Source organism: Anomalospiza imberbis, chromosome 6 (assembly GCF_031753505.1).
Source record: "Anomalospiza imberbis isolate Cuckoo-Finch-1a 21T00152 chromosome 6, ASM3175350v1, whole genome shotgun sequence".
In the NCBI taxonomy this organism is placed as follows: domain Eukaryota; kingdom Metazoa; phylum Chordata; class Aves; order Passeriformes; family Viduidae; genus Anomalospiza; species Anomalospiza imberbis.
The window spans coordinates 1,894,385-1,912,383 of NC_089686.1; the positions used below are offsets into that span (position 1 = coordinate 1,894,385).

General features: G+C 46.4%; 1 protein-coding gene across 2 annotated transcripts; it reads right to left on the reverse strand.

Annotated features, from left to right (window-relative positions):
* Positions 1 to 399: 399 nt before the first annotated feature.
* On the reverse strand, positions 400 to 15,780 carry POLE2 (DNA polymerase epsilon 2, accessory subunit). Of its 2 annotated transcripts, none has more exons than XM_068194915.1 (19): positions 15,662 to 15,780; positions 13,102 to 13,202; positions 12,139 to 12,214; positions 10,649 to 10,726; positions 9,882 to 9,975; positions 9,464 to 9,538; positions 9,112 to 9,195; positions 8,566 to 8,622; positions 8,127 to 8,175; positions 7,137 to 7,209; positions 6,536 to 6,708; positions 4,891 to 4,980; positions 4,661 to 4,715; positions 4,258 to 4,317; positions 4,083 to 4,160; positions 3,615 to 3,723; positions 1,474 to 1,650; positions 1,309 to 1,376; positions 400 to 561 (listed from the first exon to the last, which is right to left on the reverse strand). In XM_068194915.1, exons 1-19 carry the CDS (start codon positions 15,727 to 15,729, stop codon positions 543 to 545), a joined length of 1,584 nt encoding a protein of 527 aa, XP_068051016.1. In that variant the 5' UTR covers positions 15,730 to 15,780; the 3' UTR covers positions 400 to 542. The 2 variants fall into 2 exon arrangements, with proteins under 2 accessions (XP_068051016.1, XP_068051017.1); XM_068194916.1 differs by lacking the exon at positions 15,662 to 15,780 and adding an exon at positions 14,768 to 14,790.
* Between the last annotated feature and the right edge of the window lie 2,219 nt (positions 15,781 to 17,999).

The following is a 17,999-nucleotide window of genomic DNA, read 5'->3' on the forward strand; positions in this document are numbered from 1 at the left end:
CACCTGGGGCAGCTTTTGGCTCAGTTTCACTCTTCCCCACTTCCCTCCATCAAGATTTCCTCCTCCCAGCTTTCTCCAGAAGTTTCTAAAGGACCATGTCCTTGCTGTTACCTCTCCTTGTCCCGTCTGCACAGCACCATCTTCAAATAGCTGCTGCCATTGTAAAACACCTCACAGATCTTCCCTGGGTGTTTCCAAGACAAATTAAAATCCTACCCCCCTTTCCAGGCTCCTCTGCAGATAACCAGCTATCCAAGTTCTCCTTATCTTTAATTCTTTTTTTTTAAAGATGCTCCTTTCTTGTTATGTACAGCTGGTTCCTCCACTTAACCTTTTTTTATGCTTTGCCAATTGTTTTTCACTCTGACTTTACAAGTTATCTAAACTGACACCAGTGTCTTTTCCTGTAAAAGTTTATTTGTGTACAAAACAAACCAGTTTTGGAAAAGTCCATAATACATCACACAACTTAGGCATGTAAAAAAAAAAAAATACAGTTGGCTTCCCATGGGTTCGCTGCCTTTTTTCAGTGCCACAGAAATTCAGAGTTCTTGAAGCTTGCTGAAAATACCAAAGAAAAACAGTATTTAAAAGGTTTATATTTTTAAATAGTTCATAATGTTCTTAATTTCTTTATCTAAGAAAGACGTGTTAATGTTTTCAACTATTTAAAGACCTAAAGTAGCTCATGGTGTGATATTTTTTATATTCAAGTAGAAGCTAAATAGGCTGACCCATTATTAATTCCCTGAGAAGGTCTCTCCAACAAGAAGATAAATTTATGCTTTTCCTAGTGGGTTATATACCATCAGTATTTTTAAAAGGTAAATTTTCATCCTTTTTAAGCCCTCTGATACGTTTTAATACTTTTTTTGGTGTTGCAACTGGCTTTTTTCCAGTCAGAGGAATGAACAAGTGCAGATTTTAAAATATATGAAATCAAAGCCTGAAAGTGGCTCCTGGGCTTGATGATTATCACAAAACGAAGCAAGAATTGTTCCTAAACTTAATTAATGTAACAACCATCATCCCCAGAAACAAATCTGCTTTTTTAGGTCTCCATCATTGAAAATCAGGCAGTGCAGTCATCTCCTTTTACTTTTGGACTGTGCTTCCCATCATCGATACTTGTAATTTCTAAATTTATTGCTTTAGTTCTGGGCATTTGGATTTGTTACACTGCCTAAGAGTAAAGTGTAAGTTGAGCTGCTGGAACACTGAAATATTACACATTTTCTGTGCTTTTCATCTTACTTATCTTATTTTTATGATAATTAGAAACTCAGCACATAAGAAAAACCTATTTACCTGTCTTCAACTGTCTTGTTGGAGGGGTAGAACACCTTGAAGGAAAATCCACTTCTGGGAAACGAACCCTGTGAAGGAAAAGGGGAAAAAAATCCACATTTGTGTGAGGCAAAGCCCAGTGCAGGGAGTGAGGAAGGTGGGATTGGAGTGCTGGGGGGCTCTTACAGGGTTGATGCAGAGGCAGTCGCTGCTGGTGACAGTGAAGGGGTCGTGTTTGTCAGCAGTGACCAGCAGGTCTGGCAGGGGATACACCCTCAGGGAATAATCGTAGGCCCAGAACACGGGGCTGACGTACAGCGGCAGCGGGCTCAGGTGCCCCTGGGATAAAATGGTCTTCACAAACTGCAACAACAGAAGGAAAAAAAAAAAAAACCCACAAACATTTGGTTTGGAGCATTTATCCCCTGGGATAAAATGGTCTTCACAAACTGCAAAAAAAAAATCCCCAGTGATGCCGTGAGAAGGCTGCCCTGGAGCAGAGGCTGGATGGAGTCACAGAACAAAGCAGGGATTTATTCAAAGGATCTCCTCCATGGATCCACCCTGGGCAGCACCAGAGCCCAGCCAGGCCTGCACCCAAGATGAACCCAAATGGTCCCAAAATGCACGAGCGCTCCCGGGGGCTCTCACTGTGATCAGCTCTGCTCCATGGGCACATTGCAGTTCATTGTCCCATTCCAGCTTTAGCCCATGCAGTCCCATCCTGCTTGTTTTTCTCTCTCCAGCCCACGTTGTTTGTGCTCCTGGGCTGAGGTTTGGATCATTTGTCCTTGGTGCCCAGCTGGAGCAGGAATTGTTTTGTCTCCCTGCTCTGTGCAGAGAGCTCAGCATCCCCTGATATGGAGCCCAGAGCCACACACTAAAGCAGCACAGAATGGGAAAAATAGAAATGCCAAAACCTGAGGCATCAGCATAAACACTTGGTTTTAACCATTTGAAGCATTTATCCCCTAGGATAAAATGGTCTTTACACACTGCAAAAAATCCCCCACAAATACTTGGTTTGAAACGTTTGCTGCAAGCTCAGTTCATCCCTGCAAGTGTCAATGTGTGTTAATAAAGCTTTTTGAACCTGGAAATGTTTGGGGTTCTTTGTATCTCATTCTTTCTGATCATTAATGATTTCCAGAGTAAAGTAGTGATTCTCCTCCAGCACCAAGCTGCTCTTTCCTTTCTTCAGTTGTGGGGTTAATACACACAGGCTTTTTTAAAGCACATCAGCCAGGATTTGAAGATGTCACAATTATTTCATCGATCAGACTCTGCAGGAGAATCTACTTACCTGTTCCTCCAGCCCAGAAAGTACCAACACTGCCACAACTCCCTTTTTTTTTTTTGATTTTTCCTTATTGCTTTCCAGTTAACCACAAGACCCACACTTACAAAGTCTTCCCTCAATTGAAGAAATAATTTGATTCCCAGATTATTTTTCTTTCTTTGTGACAAAATTTCCCTCTCTCTTGTTTTTTCACACTGATGGCTGAATTAAAATAGGCAAAACAGGCTGAGGAAAAGTGGAGTATGCAAAAAACAACCTGCAGAAAGTGCTGCAATTCTACATTTCCCTCCTGGAAAGCCCTGGATGAGGACAGGGAAGTGTCAGGAATGCAAATGTACCCACAAAACCAAGGTACCTCGGTGTCCATGGGGTGCTCACAGAGACTCTGAGCTAAAACAACTTTCTGAGGCAAGCAAACACAAAAGCTCCTGTAAAATAAATAAAACCAGACTCCGTCCATCACTGCAATGAGGAGCCAGGACTACCTGGATTGTTCCCGTCCAATTATTTCAGTAAATCCCATCAGCTCCTGCTGTGGATTCATTAAGTGGAACCACAACCCAGAGCACACTGCTGATGTGTGAGAAGCAGAATTTCAATTTCAAGTGAGGAGACAAAGCAAGCAGATGAATTTTGGAGGAAGTGACCTGCTGCTTTACTGCAAATGGCACTGGGTAACCCATCTAATCTTTAAAAAATGGTAATTTGCATTAAAATTTGCCTCTAGGAATTGGTGTTTCTTGGCAGGACATTGATGGTTGGTTGCTGCTCTGAAGTTCTGTGTTCAAGGGCAGCTCCAGTGTGACAGAATGACTCAATCCCACCTTAAAGTATCATGGTTTGAGTTATTTTGCTGTCAAAACGTAAAGAAAAATAAGAATACTACATGTATAAATCCTTCCTACAACCCCTCTGGGTTACTCATGCAATGTGGCACAAGAATGAGGATCAGAGCCCCCAAAATCCAGCCCTGCTGATCAATAAAATCAAAAATCTTGCTAAAAAGTGCTGAACTCCACTCACTCACATGGTTGGGAATGTCCATGGTGCTGTTTGGGAAACGGACACAGTTCCTGCACATTTTGTTGACCAAATCTTCCCGAAAAATAATGATTTCTTGGGTGCAGTATTGAACCCTGGGTGGGAAACAGCAGTGAAAGTAATTAAGGTTAACCTAAAAATGAGGAAGATGAATTAGAAAGTTGATCTCCCTCTAATACAGACAATTGAATGAAAATAATACTTTCCCTTATGATGCTTTTGAGCAGGACTTTTGTATTCAATATCAAGTTTTTTAGCACTACTTCCTTTCTTCACTGATTTTTTATGTCTCAGTGTATTTAAAACTAGTTACAATTCATGCAAGTGAAGGATTCTACTAATTTGAAAAATTTAAGGCAAATTTTCCCCAAAATCTGCAGGCTTTGAAAATGATATTTGCACATAATTTAGTTTTAAAATAAATGTTTTTAAAAATCAGCAGTTACATGGTTACCTGCAGGGATTTGTGGTGAAAACTGAAAATGGCACCAGCTGTCTGAATTCCTGAGTGATATTTCCAGCCAGGGGGGGTCTAAAATAAATAGCAGAGGTATCAACCAAGACTCTTACCATCTTTAACTCAAATTTCACTCAAAATTCCAAGATGCGAGGAAATGAAGCAAACTGACCTTGGTAAAATAGAACCAGGCCCAGGATCTTCAGGACCAGGGACAAACACAAATCGACTGCTGCAAAAAAAAAAAAAAAGGAAAAAAAAAAAGAAGTTTAATAAATCTCTTTTGTATAAACTGATCCTAAAAACTGGGTCTGATGGTCTGAATTCAGAGAGCAGGAGCCAGGAAAGTATCCCAGGGAGAGACCTTGGTTCCCTCATTAGCAGTTTCCATGCCCGAGCTATTTTAGATAAAAATCAAATTTACCCTGCTCCCAAACAAACCTGCAGGCCTGTTACAAAACCAGCTTTTTATCTGATCACAGCTGGCTCACAAGAAAAAAAAAATAGGGTAACTCTCAACTTCTTCAAGTAATTACAGGCTTCACAAAATAAACAGATTTCCCCTTGCTCTGTACCTTTTATGGATGCTGGGATATTCACATATAATATCTGCCAGAGCCTTCAAAGAACCTGGATCAGGGAAAAACAGGACACAGCCCCTGGTCAGAAATAAACACATTTTGGGTGAATCCCCCCTCTGCTGCAGTGCACTTTAAAAAAAGTTTATTTTCTGCTCTCTTCATCTGTTTGCCATCATTATTTTAATTCAGTGCACGTGTCTGGCTGTTTACAAAGCCCTTCCTACCTTTCAGGGACTGGATTTGATTTTTGCCATATGGTGCAGATGAAAAATTTCCACAGAAGAAAAAGCAGGTGGGAGGTGCAGAGGAATAACCTGGGGAAAGAGAGGATCTGTGAGTGTATCTGCACCTTCCAGCACTCAGCCCCTTCCAGGAAAAGCAGGAACTGAAACAGCCCTTCAAGCTCTGCTGCTATTAATACACCTGACTGATTTTCTTCATCCAGGCTGTTTTTAGCTCAAAAAGGTGATGGCAATGTACAAATGTCCCTTTGAGGGAGCCCTCTGGCATTTACAGGCTGAGTTCCAGCAGTGTTTGTGTGCATCCAACTCCTGACCCAGTCAGAGAATTATACCAAGTGCAATTATAAGAAATAATGCCATTTTAAAATGTATTACTGCCTTCAAGAGGAAAACAGCAAGCAGGCAGCACTGGATTGCTATTAACCTCCCTGATCATTCCAATTTAAGGGCTCTCCCAACATCCAGTTCCCCCTCTGGCATTATAAAGCAACAGTAACTGCAATTGCCTGAGCAGTTTGAGGATCTGATGAGTGCTCACAACCTCACCCATCAACGGCTTCAAAGCAAAGGGGGAAAAAAAGAAACCCGATTCCCATCCCTGAAATAAAAATAGAAACAGCTACTCAGGCATTCATCTCACATCCCAGTTACTCTCCATTTTCCTGACACACAGAATCACACTTGGATTTACTTCACTGGTTTTCAAAGGGGCTGGTAAATAGAACAGAATTGTTTATCCCAGAGAAATGGCTCATCAATATTTTTCCTTGCTCTCCCCCACAGCTGCTCATTTAGTTTATAATTAAGAAGGTTATCACTTGCCTGTTAAAGTCTCAAAATAGCAAATGCAAGGTCTGCACCTCTGCCAGGTGAGTGCAGCACACAAACCTCACTGACCAAAGTTCCTTTCTGCCCTCAGCACCTGCAAGCCTGGGTCAAGCCCAGCTTGCCCACAGGATCTGCCAGCTCTGATCCAGACACTGAACTGGTTTTGTAACTTCTGCATGACTCTGCTCATTGGTGTCCAGTTCCCTTTTGGTGAGGAGCAGTTTCCCACCCTGAATTCTGGGTGTTTTTAAATCAGCCACTCTCTCACACTTCCATTCTGCCCGAGGCAGGAGGGACAAGCTGTTCCCAAACTGCTGCAATGCAAAGGAGCAATTCATAAATGCTCGTTTTCCCCAGCGCTGTCCACACTGCTGATCCCAGAATCCTGGAAGGAGTTGGGTGGAGGGGACCTTAAATCCCATCCCATTCCACCTCCCTGCCATGGCTGGGACACCTCCCACTGTCCCAGGCTGCTCCAGGCCCTGTCCAGCCTGGCCTTGGGCACTGCCAGGGATGCAGGGGCAGCCACAGCTGCTCTGGGAATTCCAGCCCAGCCCCTCCCCACCCTCCCAGCCAGGAATTCCTTCCCAATATCCCATCTGGCAGTGGGTAGCAACGTTCATCTCTCTGAACTAAGGAATTAGTCTTTAAGCAAAGCCCAGGAAGAACTTTCAGGAGCCAGGAAAACATTCTTATCACAGCCCAGAAAATGGCTACTGGTCAAAACACTACTTGTACTAAGAATTTATGGAAAGAAATCGTGCAAACAAGGTTTAGAGTGAAAGGAATTCTTACCTACCCGAAAACATCATGTGAAGCTTTTCCAGCACTTCTGCTTGGTCCAGCCACACATCAGACACAAACACAAACATGGCATCTTCATTCTCTTCCTCCAGCTGCTTCAGCTTTGCAGAAGCCTTTACTGATGATGAGGAAGGCCCTCCAAAGAAGTTTATATTCCCATAGAAGGCTCTGCATCATTAAAATGCTCCAGTTAGGATTCCAGAATGGCCTGAGTTCAAAGGGACTTTAAAGCTGATCCTATTCCAGCCCCTGCCATGGGCAGGGACACCTTCCACTGTCCCAGGGATCCATTCTCTCAGCAACAAGGAATTTATTATTCCCATGGAACAGTTACCTGGCTTTGCAATTGAGAAGGGTTTACATCCCCATTTCCATTAATATGCAGAACCCAAAGGCCTTTGGAAGGGTTTTTCTGCCAACACTACAGTGCCTGTAAGTCCCAGAATTGCTTCCTTAAAATGATATTTATTTTAAAGCATTTGGGGAGGAGGAAGAATAACATACTTGAATGTCAGAGAAATTACAAAACAACAATGATCTTACTTAGAAACCCATAGGAAAACATGGAGTGAGGCTGCCAAAAGTCACTTTTGTACCTCATGGTAGCAGAAGGCTCAGTGGGTGGAAATCCAAAAGCGTTCACATGAAAAACTTCATCTTCATACCAACCTAGGAGGTTTTGGAAGAGCAAAATAACCCTTCAGTTTTTCTAACAGCATCATGTCCCAGACATTAGTCAGAGAGTTGGCAGCCGTGCTGCGCTGCCAGCCCCAGCCTCCATCAATCCCTCTCTTGTGGCAGCTCCACAGAAACAGAGCCCGCAACGATCTGGGTGGAAAAAGGGCTGAGCAAGAAATCAACTTTTTTTAGACCCCAGGCACTCCTGTGAATGGATTTGCTGCACAGCCACGTGAACAACCCCCTCAAGCCACTGAGGGGGAATGCAGGGGAACAGGAATGATTTTGCTGGCCCTGTCCTGGAAGGGTCCCCATCCCAGTGCTCCTTGTCTCAAATCCCACTGTTGAGAACAGAAGGAACAGGGTGATATTTATTTATCCCCACTCCCATTTCTGCTCCCAGCTTCTTCTTCCAAACATAAAACACACCAGAAAACAGACTGAGACCATGGATCTTGCACAGAGGAACATTCCACATACAGAAATAGCCCTTTTTTCTTTTGCTAAAACAAGGCTCCAAAACTGCAAGCTCTTACATCATCCTAATGAGAAGTCTCATTAAAAAGCTTTGCCAGCACAGAGCAGCATTTTCAGATCATTAAATCATTCCTTTGGTTATTCCAGGCTGTCTTCCTAATCCAGTCATAACTTCTCCAAGCATGCTGGGGCCAATCCTCAAAGCTGCTCCAGACCCTCACATGCCCCAACAACCCCAAATTCCTCCTCTCTGCCTCCAGAGTCCAGCAAAAGCTGAAGGCAAAAAACCTCAGTCCCAGACTCGCTGGGTCTGGGACTGAGGTTTGGGAATGGTCACCAAAATGAGACTTCTCTGCTCAGCCACATCTGGCAGCCACAGCTTGAACAGAATAATTTATTACAAGCTAAAAAATAAACCCAGTCTGCTTTACCTTCTGCCAGAACAAAGGAGGACTCAGTGTATAACCCACTGTGGAACTGGTGCATGAAGGTTAAGGAATGCATTTTTCTCAGATTCAAAGTAGGTTTTTGAACCAAAATTTGCTTTCCAGCTGGTGTTATAGATCTGGACAGCGCTTAAAGTTCACAGGCTGCCTGAAGAGCCTGGAAATTCCCTGGTACCTGAGCAGGTAAGTCCAGAGAGAGCCCAGGAACGGGAACAGGCTCTGCTTCCATGGGGAGGGAAAGTGACCATGTCCAAGGGAAAGGCAGGAGGTGCAGCAGCCAAGGAATTGCAGACAAAGGAGAAAGACAGAGCTGCAGCTCTCAATATGTAATTTTTAATGGTCAGCATTGATTTACTGGTCAATTTAAAATCCTGCAGGTCTACAGGAAATTCCTCCAGCTCTTCCATCACACCAAAAAGGATATTGCTTTACTAAGGTCTAGCTGGACCACTCCTGTGGGGTCTTCTAGGAAAAATTTCCCCTACAAAACAGGATTCATTAATAAAGCAAAATATACCAAACACACAAATGCTTCAATCAGAAGCATCTGTCAGTCAGCATTTAGAAATAATTTGGCTGGGTTTAATGTTTTAAGCTGGCAAGGACTGAAAATAATGTCATTTATAGTAAATGTATCTCAGCAGCTTCCCTGGGAGCTGCTGCAGTTGGGATTGCTGGTGCTCCCCTCCCTAAAATCACAGTCCAGGGCATTGGCAAGTCCAAACTCAGCCACTGGAAGCTCCAGCCTCTCAAGAAGGGACACGCCAAAAAATCCTAACTGCTTCTGACATGAAAATTTTATACTGGGAAGACAAAGAAAGACATTTTCCACACACATTGGCACTGAATGCTTGTGGAAAAGTCTCTTAGAATGGGTCAGGTGTGAGATATTTAAGTTTTCTCATTTTTTCAATGTATTATAGCACTGAATGCGCAGTGATCAGAGACTCCACAACAAAAAGGAACTCACCTCCTTGAGCTGAGTGATCATCCCAAGCACAATCACTTCTCCCACTTTAGCTGGATTGCCCAAGAGAGTTTCTACTGTCTTTAGCTGGGATCAAAGGCAAAGACTCCAATCAGAATCAAATCAAACCCTCCAAACTCAAACTCTCTTGCTTGCTTTTACCCAAGCAAGACAAAGCCCCACACAGGCCATGGTTGTACATGAACACACAGATGAGCCAGAGGATACAGGCTCATTACCAAAATCAGAGCCTTATTTCTGAATGGGGCTTAGGAGATCCCCAACAGTGGCTGCCAGCATAAAGAACTGCGGTGATTATTTGGATTAAAACTGGAAAGAACTCCATTTTTTTTACCTGGAATTTGCTCTTGCTATCATCAGGATGAGCATCAACGGGTGAAGGAGTGAACAGCTCATGTCTGTGAGTCCTCTGCACAAAGGAAAATTGAAGGGATTCAGTTTAAACATAAATGAGCACTGCCAAAAAGCCAGTTTGCTACAAGCACTAGGCAAAACACTTCATAAAGTTCTTACTCTGCTTCATCCAGCAACTTTTAATAGTTCAGTCCTTTTGACAAGAATTTACTTCCAAGAAACAGATGATCAATAACACTGGATAATAAAACTAAGCCTAAAAAAAGTGTCATGAAAGCATCTGTAAGGCTGCTAAAAGAAGTTATTCGTGACAAGCTGGAAGGCAGAGAGTTTATGAGGCAGAGAGCATGATGTATTTTTGGAAGGAGAAGTGGGATCCATCCCTGTGGACTCCTGACCTGCTGGAGGATGGAGTAGCGCTCCCGGAACAGCTCTGCCTTGTCCCTGGCAGTCCCAAATAAACTCGGCCTAGGCAGGTCAGTCATGGACAGGCTGCAAGGAATCAACACAATGACCATTTAGAAAAGGGATACTCCCCACATAAAAATGATTTCTTGATCTAAAAGGTCTGGGAGTCTGCGAAAGCTGCACCATGATTTAGGTAATTCCTGCTCAGGATCCTGGGTTTCTGCATGCATTTCATTCCCCTCTAACTCACAGGCCTTGAGATTTATCCTTCCACCCAAAGAGATCTCTGCAGAAATCCATTTTTTAAAAAGCAGTTATGCCTTTAAGCAGTTGTGAACAAAAGCATTATTCCTCCAGTTTCTCACCAGCTGCTCCTAATTTTTCTTTTTTACCGTTTGGAGCTCTCCTTAGAAACCCCCCAGGGCTTCAGGGAGCTGCAAGATACAGACTAAGAAATAAATACAGGCAACAGACAGATCAAATTTATTAAAAAAATAAATTTAAACAGCCCAATGTGAGAAAAAAAATATAACCCCAAACTACCTTTAGTGATGTATGTCCTTAGCCTTTACTGTCTTTTTTATTCATTAGGTGGCATAAACTAGGTTTATGGTCTTAAACATTTATTACTTTTCTCACTCAGGCTTCAGCTGAACAGACCCCAGAGGGAAAGATTAAAACCAGACTTATCCTATAGAAATAGAGGCTTTGTTCTTAAAACAGGAAGTGCCTGAAACTTAAAATACGGGGGACTTACGGCAGGAACTTCTTTCTTTCTGAATTATAAATATAACGTGGAATGTCAAAGGCTCCAATAATGTTGAAAACATTTTCTCTGAAATAAGAACAGTTACAGCATTAACTGAATGTCACCTTCCAACCAAAACCATTCTGTGGCTCCATGAAGTGCATGAGACAAACTAACAAATATGCTGGCTAAAATGACATTTGTTTTGTTCACTATCATCAACACTTCTCTTTCTATTTTCTAGTCTATTTTCTCATGCATCTTTTAGTTAAATAATTAAAAAGACTTGTCCTTGTGATCTGTAGAGCTTTTCCCTTCAGGACTCTGCACTGAGAATCTGTACATATGGATTTCTCTTCATTTCTGGAGCAAAAATACCCTACATTAAGTATAAAAAAGCACCACAAAGAAAAGTCACACTCCAACCATCTGCATCATAAAGATTCCAAGGCAAGGAGCAAAGTTAAACCCAAATTTTCTCCATCCTGAGAGGCTGTGTGATGACAGGATCTAATTGACATGCCCAGCAAACCATCTCTTTTTCATGCTTTGCATCACGATGGGAACACAAAAGGAAACACATCCATCAGGATCACAAAGTTCTCAGAAACTCCAGTAATTGCTCCACACTTTGCTATCACAGAAGGGAAATCAATCAGGGCTTCAAAAAACTAAACAAAAAAGCAGGAGCGGGCACCCCAGAGGAAAACTTTTCCAAAGTGCTTTCAGAAAAGAAAGGATCAAAAGCAACTTGACATAACTTTCATGTAGAGCAAAGCAAATAAAGCATGGCCAGAAATGTTGGTTAATATTCCACCTGCAGCACACCCAACACACAACCCGAGCAGCTGAATTCCAGAATTCCAGATTCTATTCAGGGCCCCCTGGAGGCCCAGCCATGAGAACAAACTCTCCAAGGAGCAACCTGGTGATGCCCTGAGAAGGCTGCCCTGGAGCAGAAGGAGTTAGATGGAGTTCCAGAATAAAGCAGGGATTTATTCAAAGGATCTCCTCCATGGATCCACCTTGGGCAGCACCAAAGCCCAGCCAGGCCTGCACCCAAGATGAACCCAAATGGTCCCAAAATGCACGAGCGCTCCCGGGGGCTCTCACTGTGATCAGCTCTGCTCCATGGGCACATTGCAGTTCATTGTCCCATTCCAGCTTTAGCCCATGCAGTCCCATCCTGCTTGTTTTTCTCTCTCCAGCCCACGTTGTTTGTGCTCCTGGGCTGAGATTTGGATCATTTGTCCTTGGTGCCCAGCTGGAGAAGGAATTGTTTTGTCTCCCTGTTCTGTGCAGAGAGCTCAGCATCCCCTGATATGGAGCCCAGAGCCACACACTAAAGCAGCACAGAATGGGAAAAATAGAAAAGCCAAAACCTGAGGCATTACTGGAGCAAAGGCAGCAGCAGAAAGGCAAAAGCACAGAGGAACAAGGAAACAAGGAAATGACAGCAGCTCCCAGAAGTTCCCATAAAATTTATAATGTCACCCTACATGGCCTCATCCGGGGCCCGGCTGCATTCCTGGACTGCTGCTTCCACCAAGGGCTGCTCAATCATGTTGGATGACACTGGAAAGAAAAATCCCAAGGATTAAACCTGCAGCAAGGAAGGAAATGGGTGTCCAAAGTTTCACGTTAAATGGCTGAGTCTCCTCACTGGAATACACACAAATAATTCATGTTTTCTGTAATGACACACAGATGGATCACTTAATATTGCCACCAAAAGGACACATTCCTAGGGAAAAAATACCCTGTGCACACCCTGAATTCCCCAGACATGGAGAACAAGACAATTATAGTTTATGCAGAGCTGCCAAATGTATCACAAATGTGTTAGAGCTGAGCTTTCACATTCTGGCAGTTAATTTGGTTCCAGAACATTATAACAAGGATTGCTGCCTTAAGTATTCCAACACAATTCTGGAGATGGGCACATTGTTGTTTTCATGGATTTAAAGTCATAATTGAAATTAGTTTGAAGGCCTCCCCACCCTAACAGGTAAGAATTCCTTCAAAATATTCCATCAAAATATTCCTTCAAAATATTCCTTCAAAACATTCCATCTAACCCTGCCCTTTGGCAGTGGGAAGCCATTCCCTGCGTCCTGTCCCTCCATGGGTAAATAGTCTGTCTCCACTTTTTATATTTAAAATTACAGTTTCAGGTACAAAGATGTCCAGACAAACTCTTAATAACTGTCACTGAAAAATGTTACTGCTCTTGGAAAAGGCACGATATTCTGCACCGCCAACTCTTTAAATGGCACAAATGTCTTCTGCTGACATCGCAAACCTCGGTGTTTAACCACAATAAAAGGCCAAAAAATACATTTATCTCAACCAACCCTTTACACTACAATGACTCCTCAGTGGCTCTGCTGTGACTGTCTTTGTCTTGATGACATCAGAAATGCCAGGAACACTGGCTGAAGAAAAAGAAATTGTTTACTTACAAGGCTGTTTCTCAACTGCATCGATGACATTTTCAATTATATCGTCAAGCTCTCCCTCACTGGTGGACTGGAAAGCTTCAGTGAGATACTTCAGGGCATCCCTAATCCCAGAGGAGAAAGCACAAAAAGCAATTAATATTCAACAGTTGACACAAACTGTGCTGATTTTGGCAGGTGTGCACATCATCACCACGTGGCTTGTGGTTAAAAAGCAGAAATAATTAATAATTCTGCATAATAGCACGTGGATTTAAGTCAAAGAAAAAATCATTTGGATTGAAAATATCAGGGAAAAGATGTGGAGAACCTCAGCTTCACATAACAAATTCCATGTTGGAAGGGAACTCTGAAGACTCTGTGGTCCAACCTTCTCCTGAAAGCAGGGCTTGGGCTATGCTGTCCAGGGCCCCATGGAGCCAAGCCTTGAGAACTTCCAGTGAGGGAGATTCCAGCACTTCTCTACTCCATCAACTTCAAAGTTTAATTACTATTACAATGAAGAATTAAATGGCTCTTGCCCTGTCACTATGCATCCTTGACAACACTTCTCACTTTTAGGAAGACTGGGATTAGCTCCTCATGAATCTTCCCTTCTTGAGGCTAAATAAACCCAAATCCTTCACACCCTCTCCATGCCACGTTCTCTGACCCTCTAATCACAGAATCCCAGAATGGTTTGGCTTGGAAGGGACCTTAGAGCTCATCCCATTCCAACTCCCTGCCATGGGCAGGGACACCTCCCGCTGTCCCAGGCTGCTCCAAGCCCCGGTGTCCAACCTGGCCTTGGGCACTTCCAGGGATGCAGGGGCAGTCACAGCAAATCTGGGAATTCCATCCCACTATCTGGCAATTCTCTGGGAATTCCCAATTCCCAATCTCCCACCCATCCCTGCCCTCTGGCAGTGGGAGCCATTCCCTGGGTCCTGTCCCTCCATCCCTTGTCCCCAGTCCCTCTCCAGCTCTCCTGGAGCCCCTTCAGGCCCTGCAAGGGGCTCTGAGCTCTGCCTGGAGCCTTCTCCTCTCCAGGGGAACATTCCCTGCTCTCCCAGCCTGGCTCCAGAGCAGAGGGGCTCCAGCCCTGGGAGCAGCTCCGTGGCCTCTCTGGACTCTCTCCAGCAGCTCCAAATCGCTCATTTTGGACTCCAAATCCAGGTGCAGCCCTGAAGCTGGGATGTCACCAGAGCAGAGCTTCCAGCTCTTCCTGCTTCCCCCACGGCCTCCAGCCCAGGACCACCTCAACAGCTCCCACAGGACCTGCTCCAGTTTATCAAGGTATTTGAAACAGAAGTTATTTTCATTCTCAATAACACAATATTTAGAAATCAGGTTTTCCCCCCAGCCTTAGACAAGAGTCTCACATTAAAGATAACAATTTTCTTATTAATGTCATCTGTTGGCCAACCAAATTGGCATTTTGGTGATCAGCCTGACCTTCAAAATGTCTCAGCTCATGGAACTGTGGTGTCAGGAGTTCTGGACTTGTGCTCCTCTCTGATGAAAGTATCAGGACACTGTCCAAAAGAATCACATCCCAAACACGACAGAAAGAGAATTTAATTGATACTAACACACACAAGAAAGAAAGGGAAAGTAAGAGTGATGGGAGACCCAGTCTCTTATAAATCATGACACCTTCCACTGCAAGCAGGAATCCCTTTTCATTGACCTTGGCATCTCTAAATAACACATCCCATTATATTTGGAAATACACCATTCCTGTCTTTGGAAATGCCATCCTCTCCTCTAGCAAAGAACAAGACTGGCAAGTGGAACCCAGAGTTGTCAAGGTCAGAGGCAGACAAAAAAACTCAACCAAACAGCCGGCACCAGCATCAGGGAGGGCTCCAAGGGGAGACCATGGGCAGCTTTTGGTGGCACACAGGGTCATGAGAGGGATGGATGCGTTATGAATAACAAATTGCTTATTTCTTATCAGATGGACGGACAGAAGGACGGACGGATGGATGGAAGGGGCCTGCAGCAGCAGGACAGGCGAAAGATGGCTTTGGAGAGGCCTCGGAGCGGGGGAAGGAGGAAAAGGTGGGAAAGGCAGCCCCACATTCCGAGGAGGCGCCGCGGGGGATGCGGCGCGGCCCCGGCCCCATCCCGCACCGGCGCTCCCCGGGCCCGAGGCCCGCCCGGGGCCGATCCCCGCGGGCGGAGCGGGTCCGGAGCAGGGCCCGGGCCCGGAGCAGGGTCGGGCCCGGGTCCGGAGCAGGGCCGGGGCCGGAGCAGGGGCCGGGCCCGGGGCCGGAGCAGGGGCCGAGCCCGGGGCCGGAGCAGGGTCGGGCCCGGGGCCGGAGCAGGGGCCGGGGCCGGAGCAGGGGCCGGGCACGGGGCCGGAGCAGGGGCCGGGGCCGGAGCAGGGGCCGGGCACGGGGCCGGAGCAGGGGCCGGGGCCGGAGCAGGGGCAGGGCCCGGGCCCGGAGCAGGGTCGGGACCGGGTCCGCAGCAGGGGCCGGGGCCGGAGCAGGGGCCGGGCCCGGGGCCGGAGCAGGGTCGGGCCCGGGGCCGCAGCAGGGGCCGGGCCCGGAGCGGGGTCGGGCCCGGCGCTACTCACGGGCGCAGGACGAGCCCCCGCAGGCGGAACGCGGAGCTGAGGCGGCGCCGCAGCCGCTCCGGCTCCATGGCGGCGATGGCGCCAAAGGCGCCCGGGCCGCCCCCTCGGGCCGGGCCGGCCCCGCCGCGGGAGGAGCCCGGCACGGCCCCGCTCTGCCCGTGTGGGGACGGCTCGGGGCAGGGCTTGTCCCCCGAGCTGGATCTGCTGGGCACCGCCCGTCCTGAGGGCAGCTCCGGGCCCCTCCTGACGGGAGACATGGAGGGGCTGGAGCGTGTCCAGGGAAGGGAACGGAGCTGGAATTGGGGCTGGAGCTCCAGGAGAGGCTGAGGGGGCTGGGAAGGGGCTCAGCCTGGAGAAAAGGAGGCTCAGGGGGGCCCTTGTGGCTCTGCACAGCTCCTGACAGGAGGGGACAGCCGGGGGGTCGGGCTGTGCTCCAGGGAACAGGGACAGGAGGAGAGGGAACGGCCCCAGGCTGGGCCAGGGGAGCTCAGGGTGGACAGCAGCAGGAATTTCCCCATGGAAATGGTTGTCCAGCCCTGGCACAGGCTTCCAGAGCAGGTGGATTCCCCATCCTTGGAAAGATTTAAACACCGTGTGGATGTGGCATATGGGGACATAGGGCAGTGGTGGCCTTGGCAGACTCCATAGAGGGCTCTTCCTACCTAAACAATTCCCTGATTCCATAAAACACTTGCTGTGACTGACACAAGTTACCCAGTACAATTATCCACGGTATCACTTTGTTCCTCTACAGGCATTGTAGCTCACAATATTTCTCCCTCTTTCCCTGTAGGCCCAGCGCAGGTTCCTCTCCATCTCCAGTACTCCAGAGTCTGTCTCACTTCAGTCTTTCTTGGCACAAAACATCCATCAAATACAGCACAGGACCCTCTCCAGAGCTCTTTTTACATAATCACAGCATCCCAGAATGGTTTGGATGGGAAGGCACCTTAAAACTCATCTCATCCCACCCCTGCCATGGCAAAGACACTTTCCACTATCCCAGGCTGCTCCAACCTGGCCTTGGACACCTCCAGGAATCCAGGGACAGCCACAGTTCCAGGGTTGTGGAGTAGCTGCCTTCTCTCCAGATGGAAAACACCTGATATTTCATTCAAACACTCATCCCCATCTCTCAACAGTACAGCTTGATTCCACAGAAGGCTCACAAAGCAACTCTTGAAAGAGTTTGATACAGAAGGCTCACAAAGCAACTCTTGAAAGTTTTTGATCTAAAGACTGCAGGGATTTAAAGACAGACAGAAAATGTCAGCTATTTTCTATAGCCCATTCTCAACTGTGTAATTTATAATTGCTCCTCATCGGGGAGTGAGCTCATGGGTGAAGCTGCTGCTACTCTCTTCAGACAAAGAGCTGCCATCTGACAGGTCTCAGCTATTTTGGCAGGAAATATGATTCATTTTTTTGTCACAGGCATGCAGCTAGGTACAAATTATAAGCCAAATTCTTACATAAGTACCTTCTTTTGCTAAAATTACTGCTCATTCTCCTTCTGAGAAAACCTGATCCTGCCATTCAGCTCCTGTCTTGCCACATGAAGGAAGGTGCACCTTGGAGAAGGGATGTGCCCCTTGTCCAAAAATAGTTTTCTCTAAAGCTATGACCAACCAGGGAATGTAAAGCACACTCCTACAGCATCCTGCTGGATTTGGGGGCTCTCTTAGCTTGCCTGGAGCCTCCCACCAGAGATATAAAAGTATTCCAGCATGAGCTGCAGCCTTGTGTTTCACTGAGCCATCTGCAGCTCTGCAAGCCATGCCCAGATCTTTGTCACCTCACGTGGCTTTGCTGGACATCACAGCAGCTGGAGAGCGACTGGAGAGAGCCCAGTGCTCCAGGATCAGCCAGCGGGGATCTACCTGGATCCATGGAATGGTTTTGTTACACTGACAAACAGCTCATTTTCAGGTCTGCCACTGCTCCACTGGCAAAATCCCATCTCCTGAGACAGCACATTGCAGCTCTACCTGACCTCAAGATCTATAGATAGAGTTTGTCTGCTTCCCATGGCTTTTTTACCTCTTCCAAATGCTGACTCCTGCATTTTAACCACCACCCCAATGCACCATCAGTACCTTGCCTCATTTTAAGAGTTCAGGACCGGTGCTGATCTCTGCGTCACAACTGAGAGAATACCTGGAGCTGTGCCAGGGGAGGTTTGGGTTGGATCTCAGGGAAAGGTTCTTCCCCAGAGGTGCTGGCACTGCCCAGGCTCCCCAGGGAACGGGCACGGCCCCGAGGCTGCCAGAGCTCCAGGAGCCTTTGGGCAGCGCTGCCAGGGATGCCCAGGGTGGGGCTGCTGGGGGTCTGGGCAGGG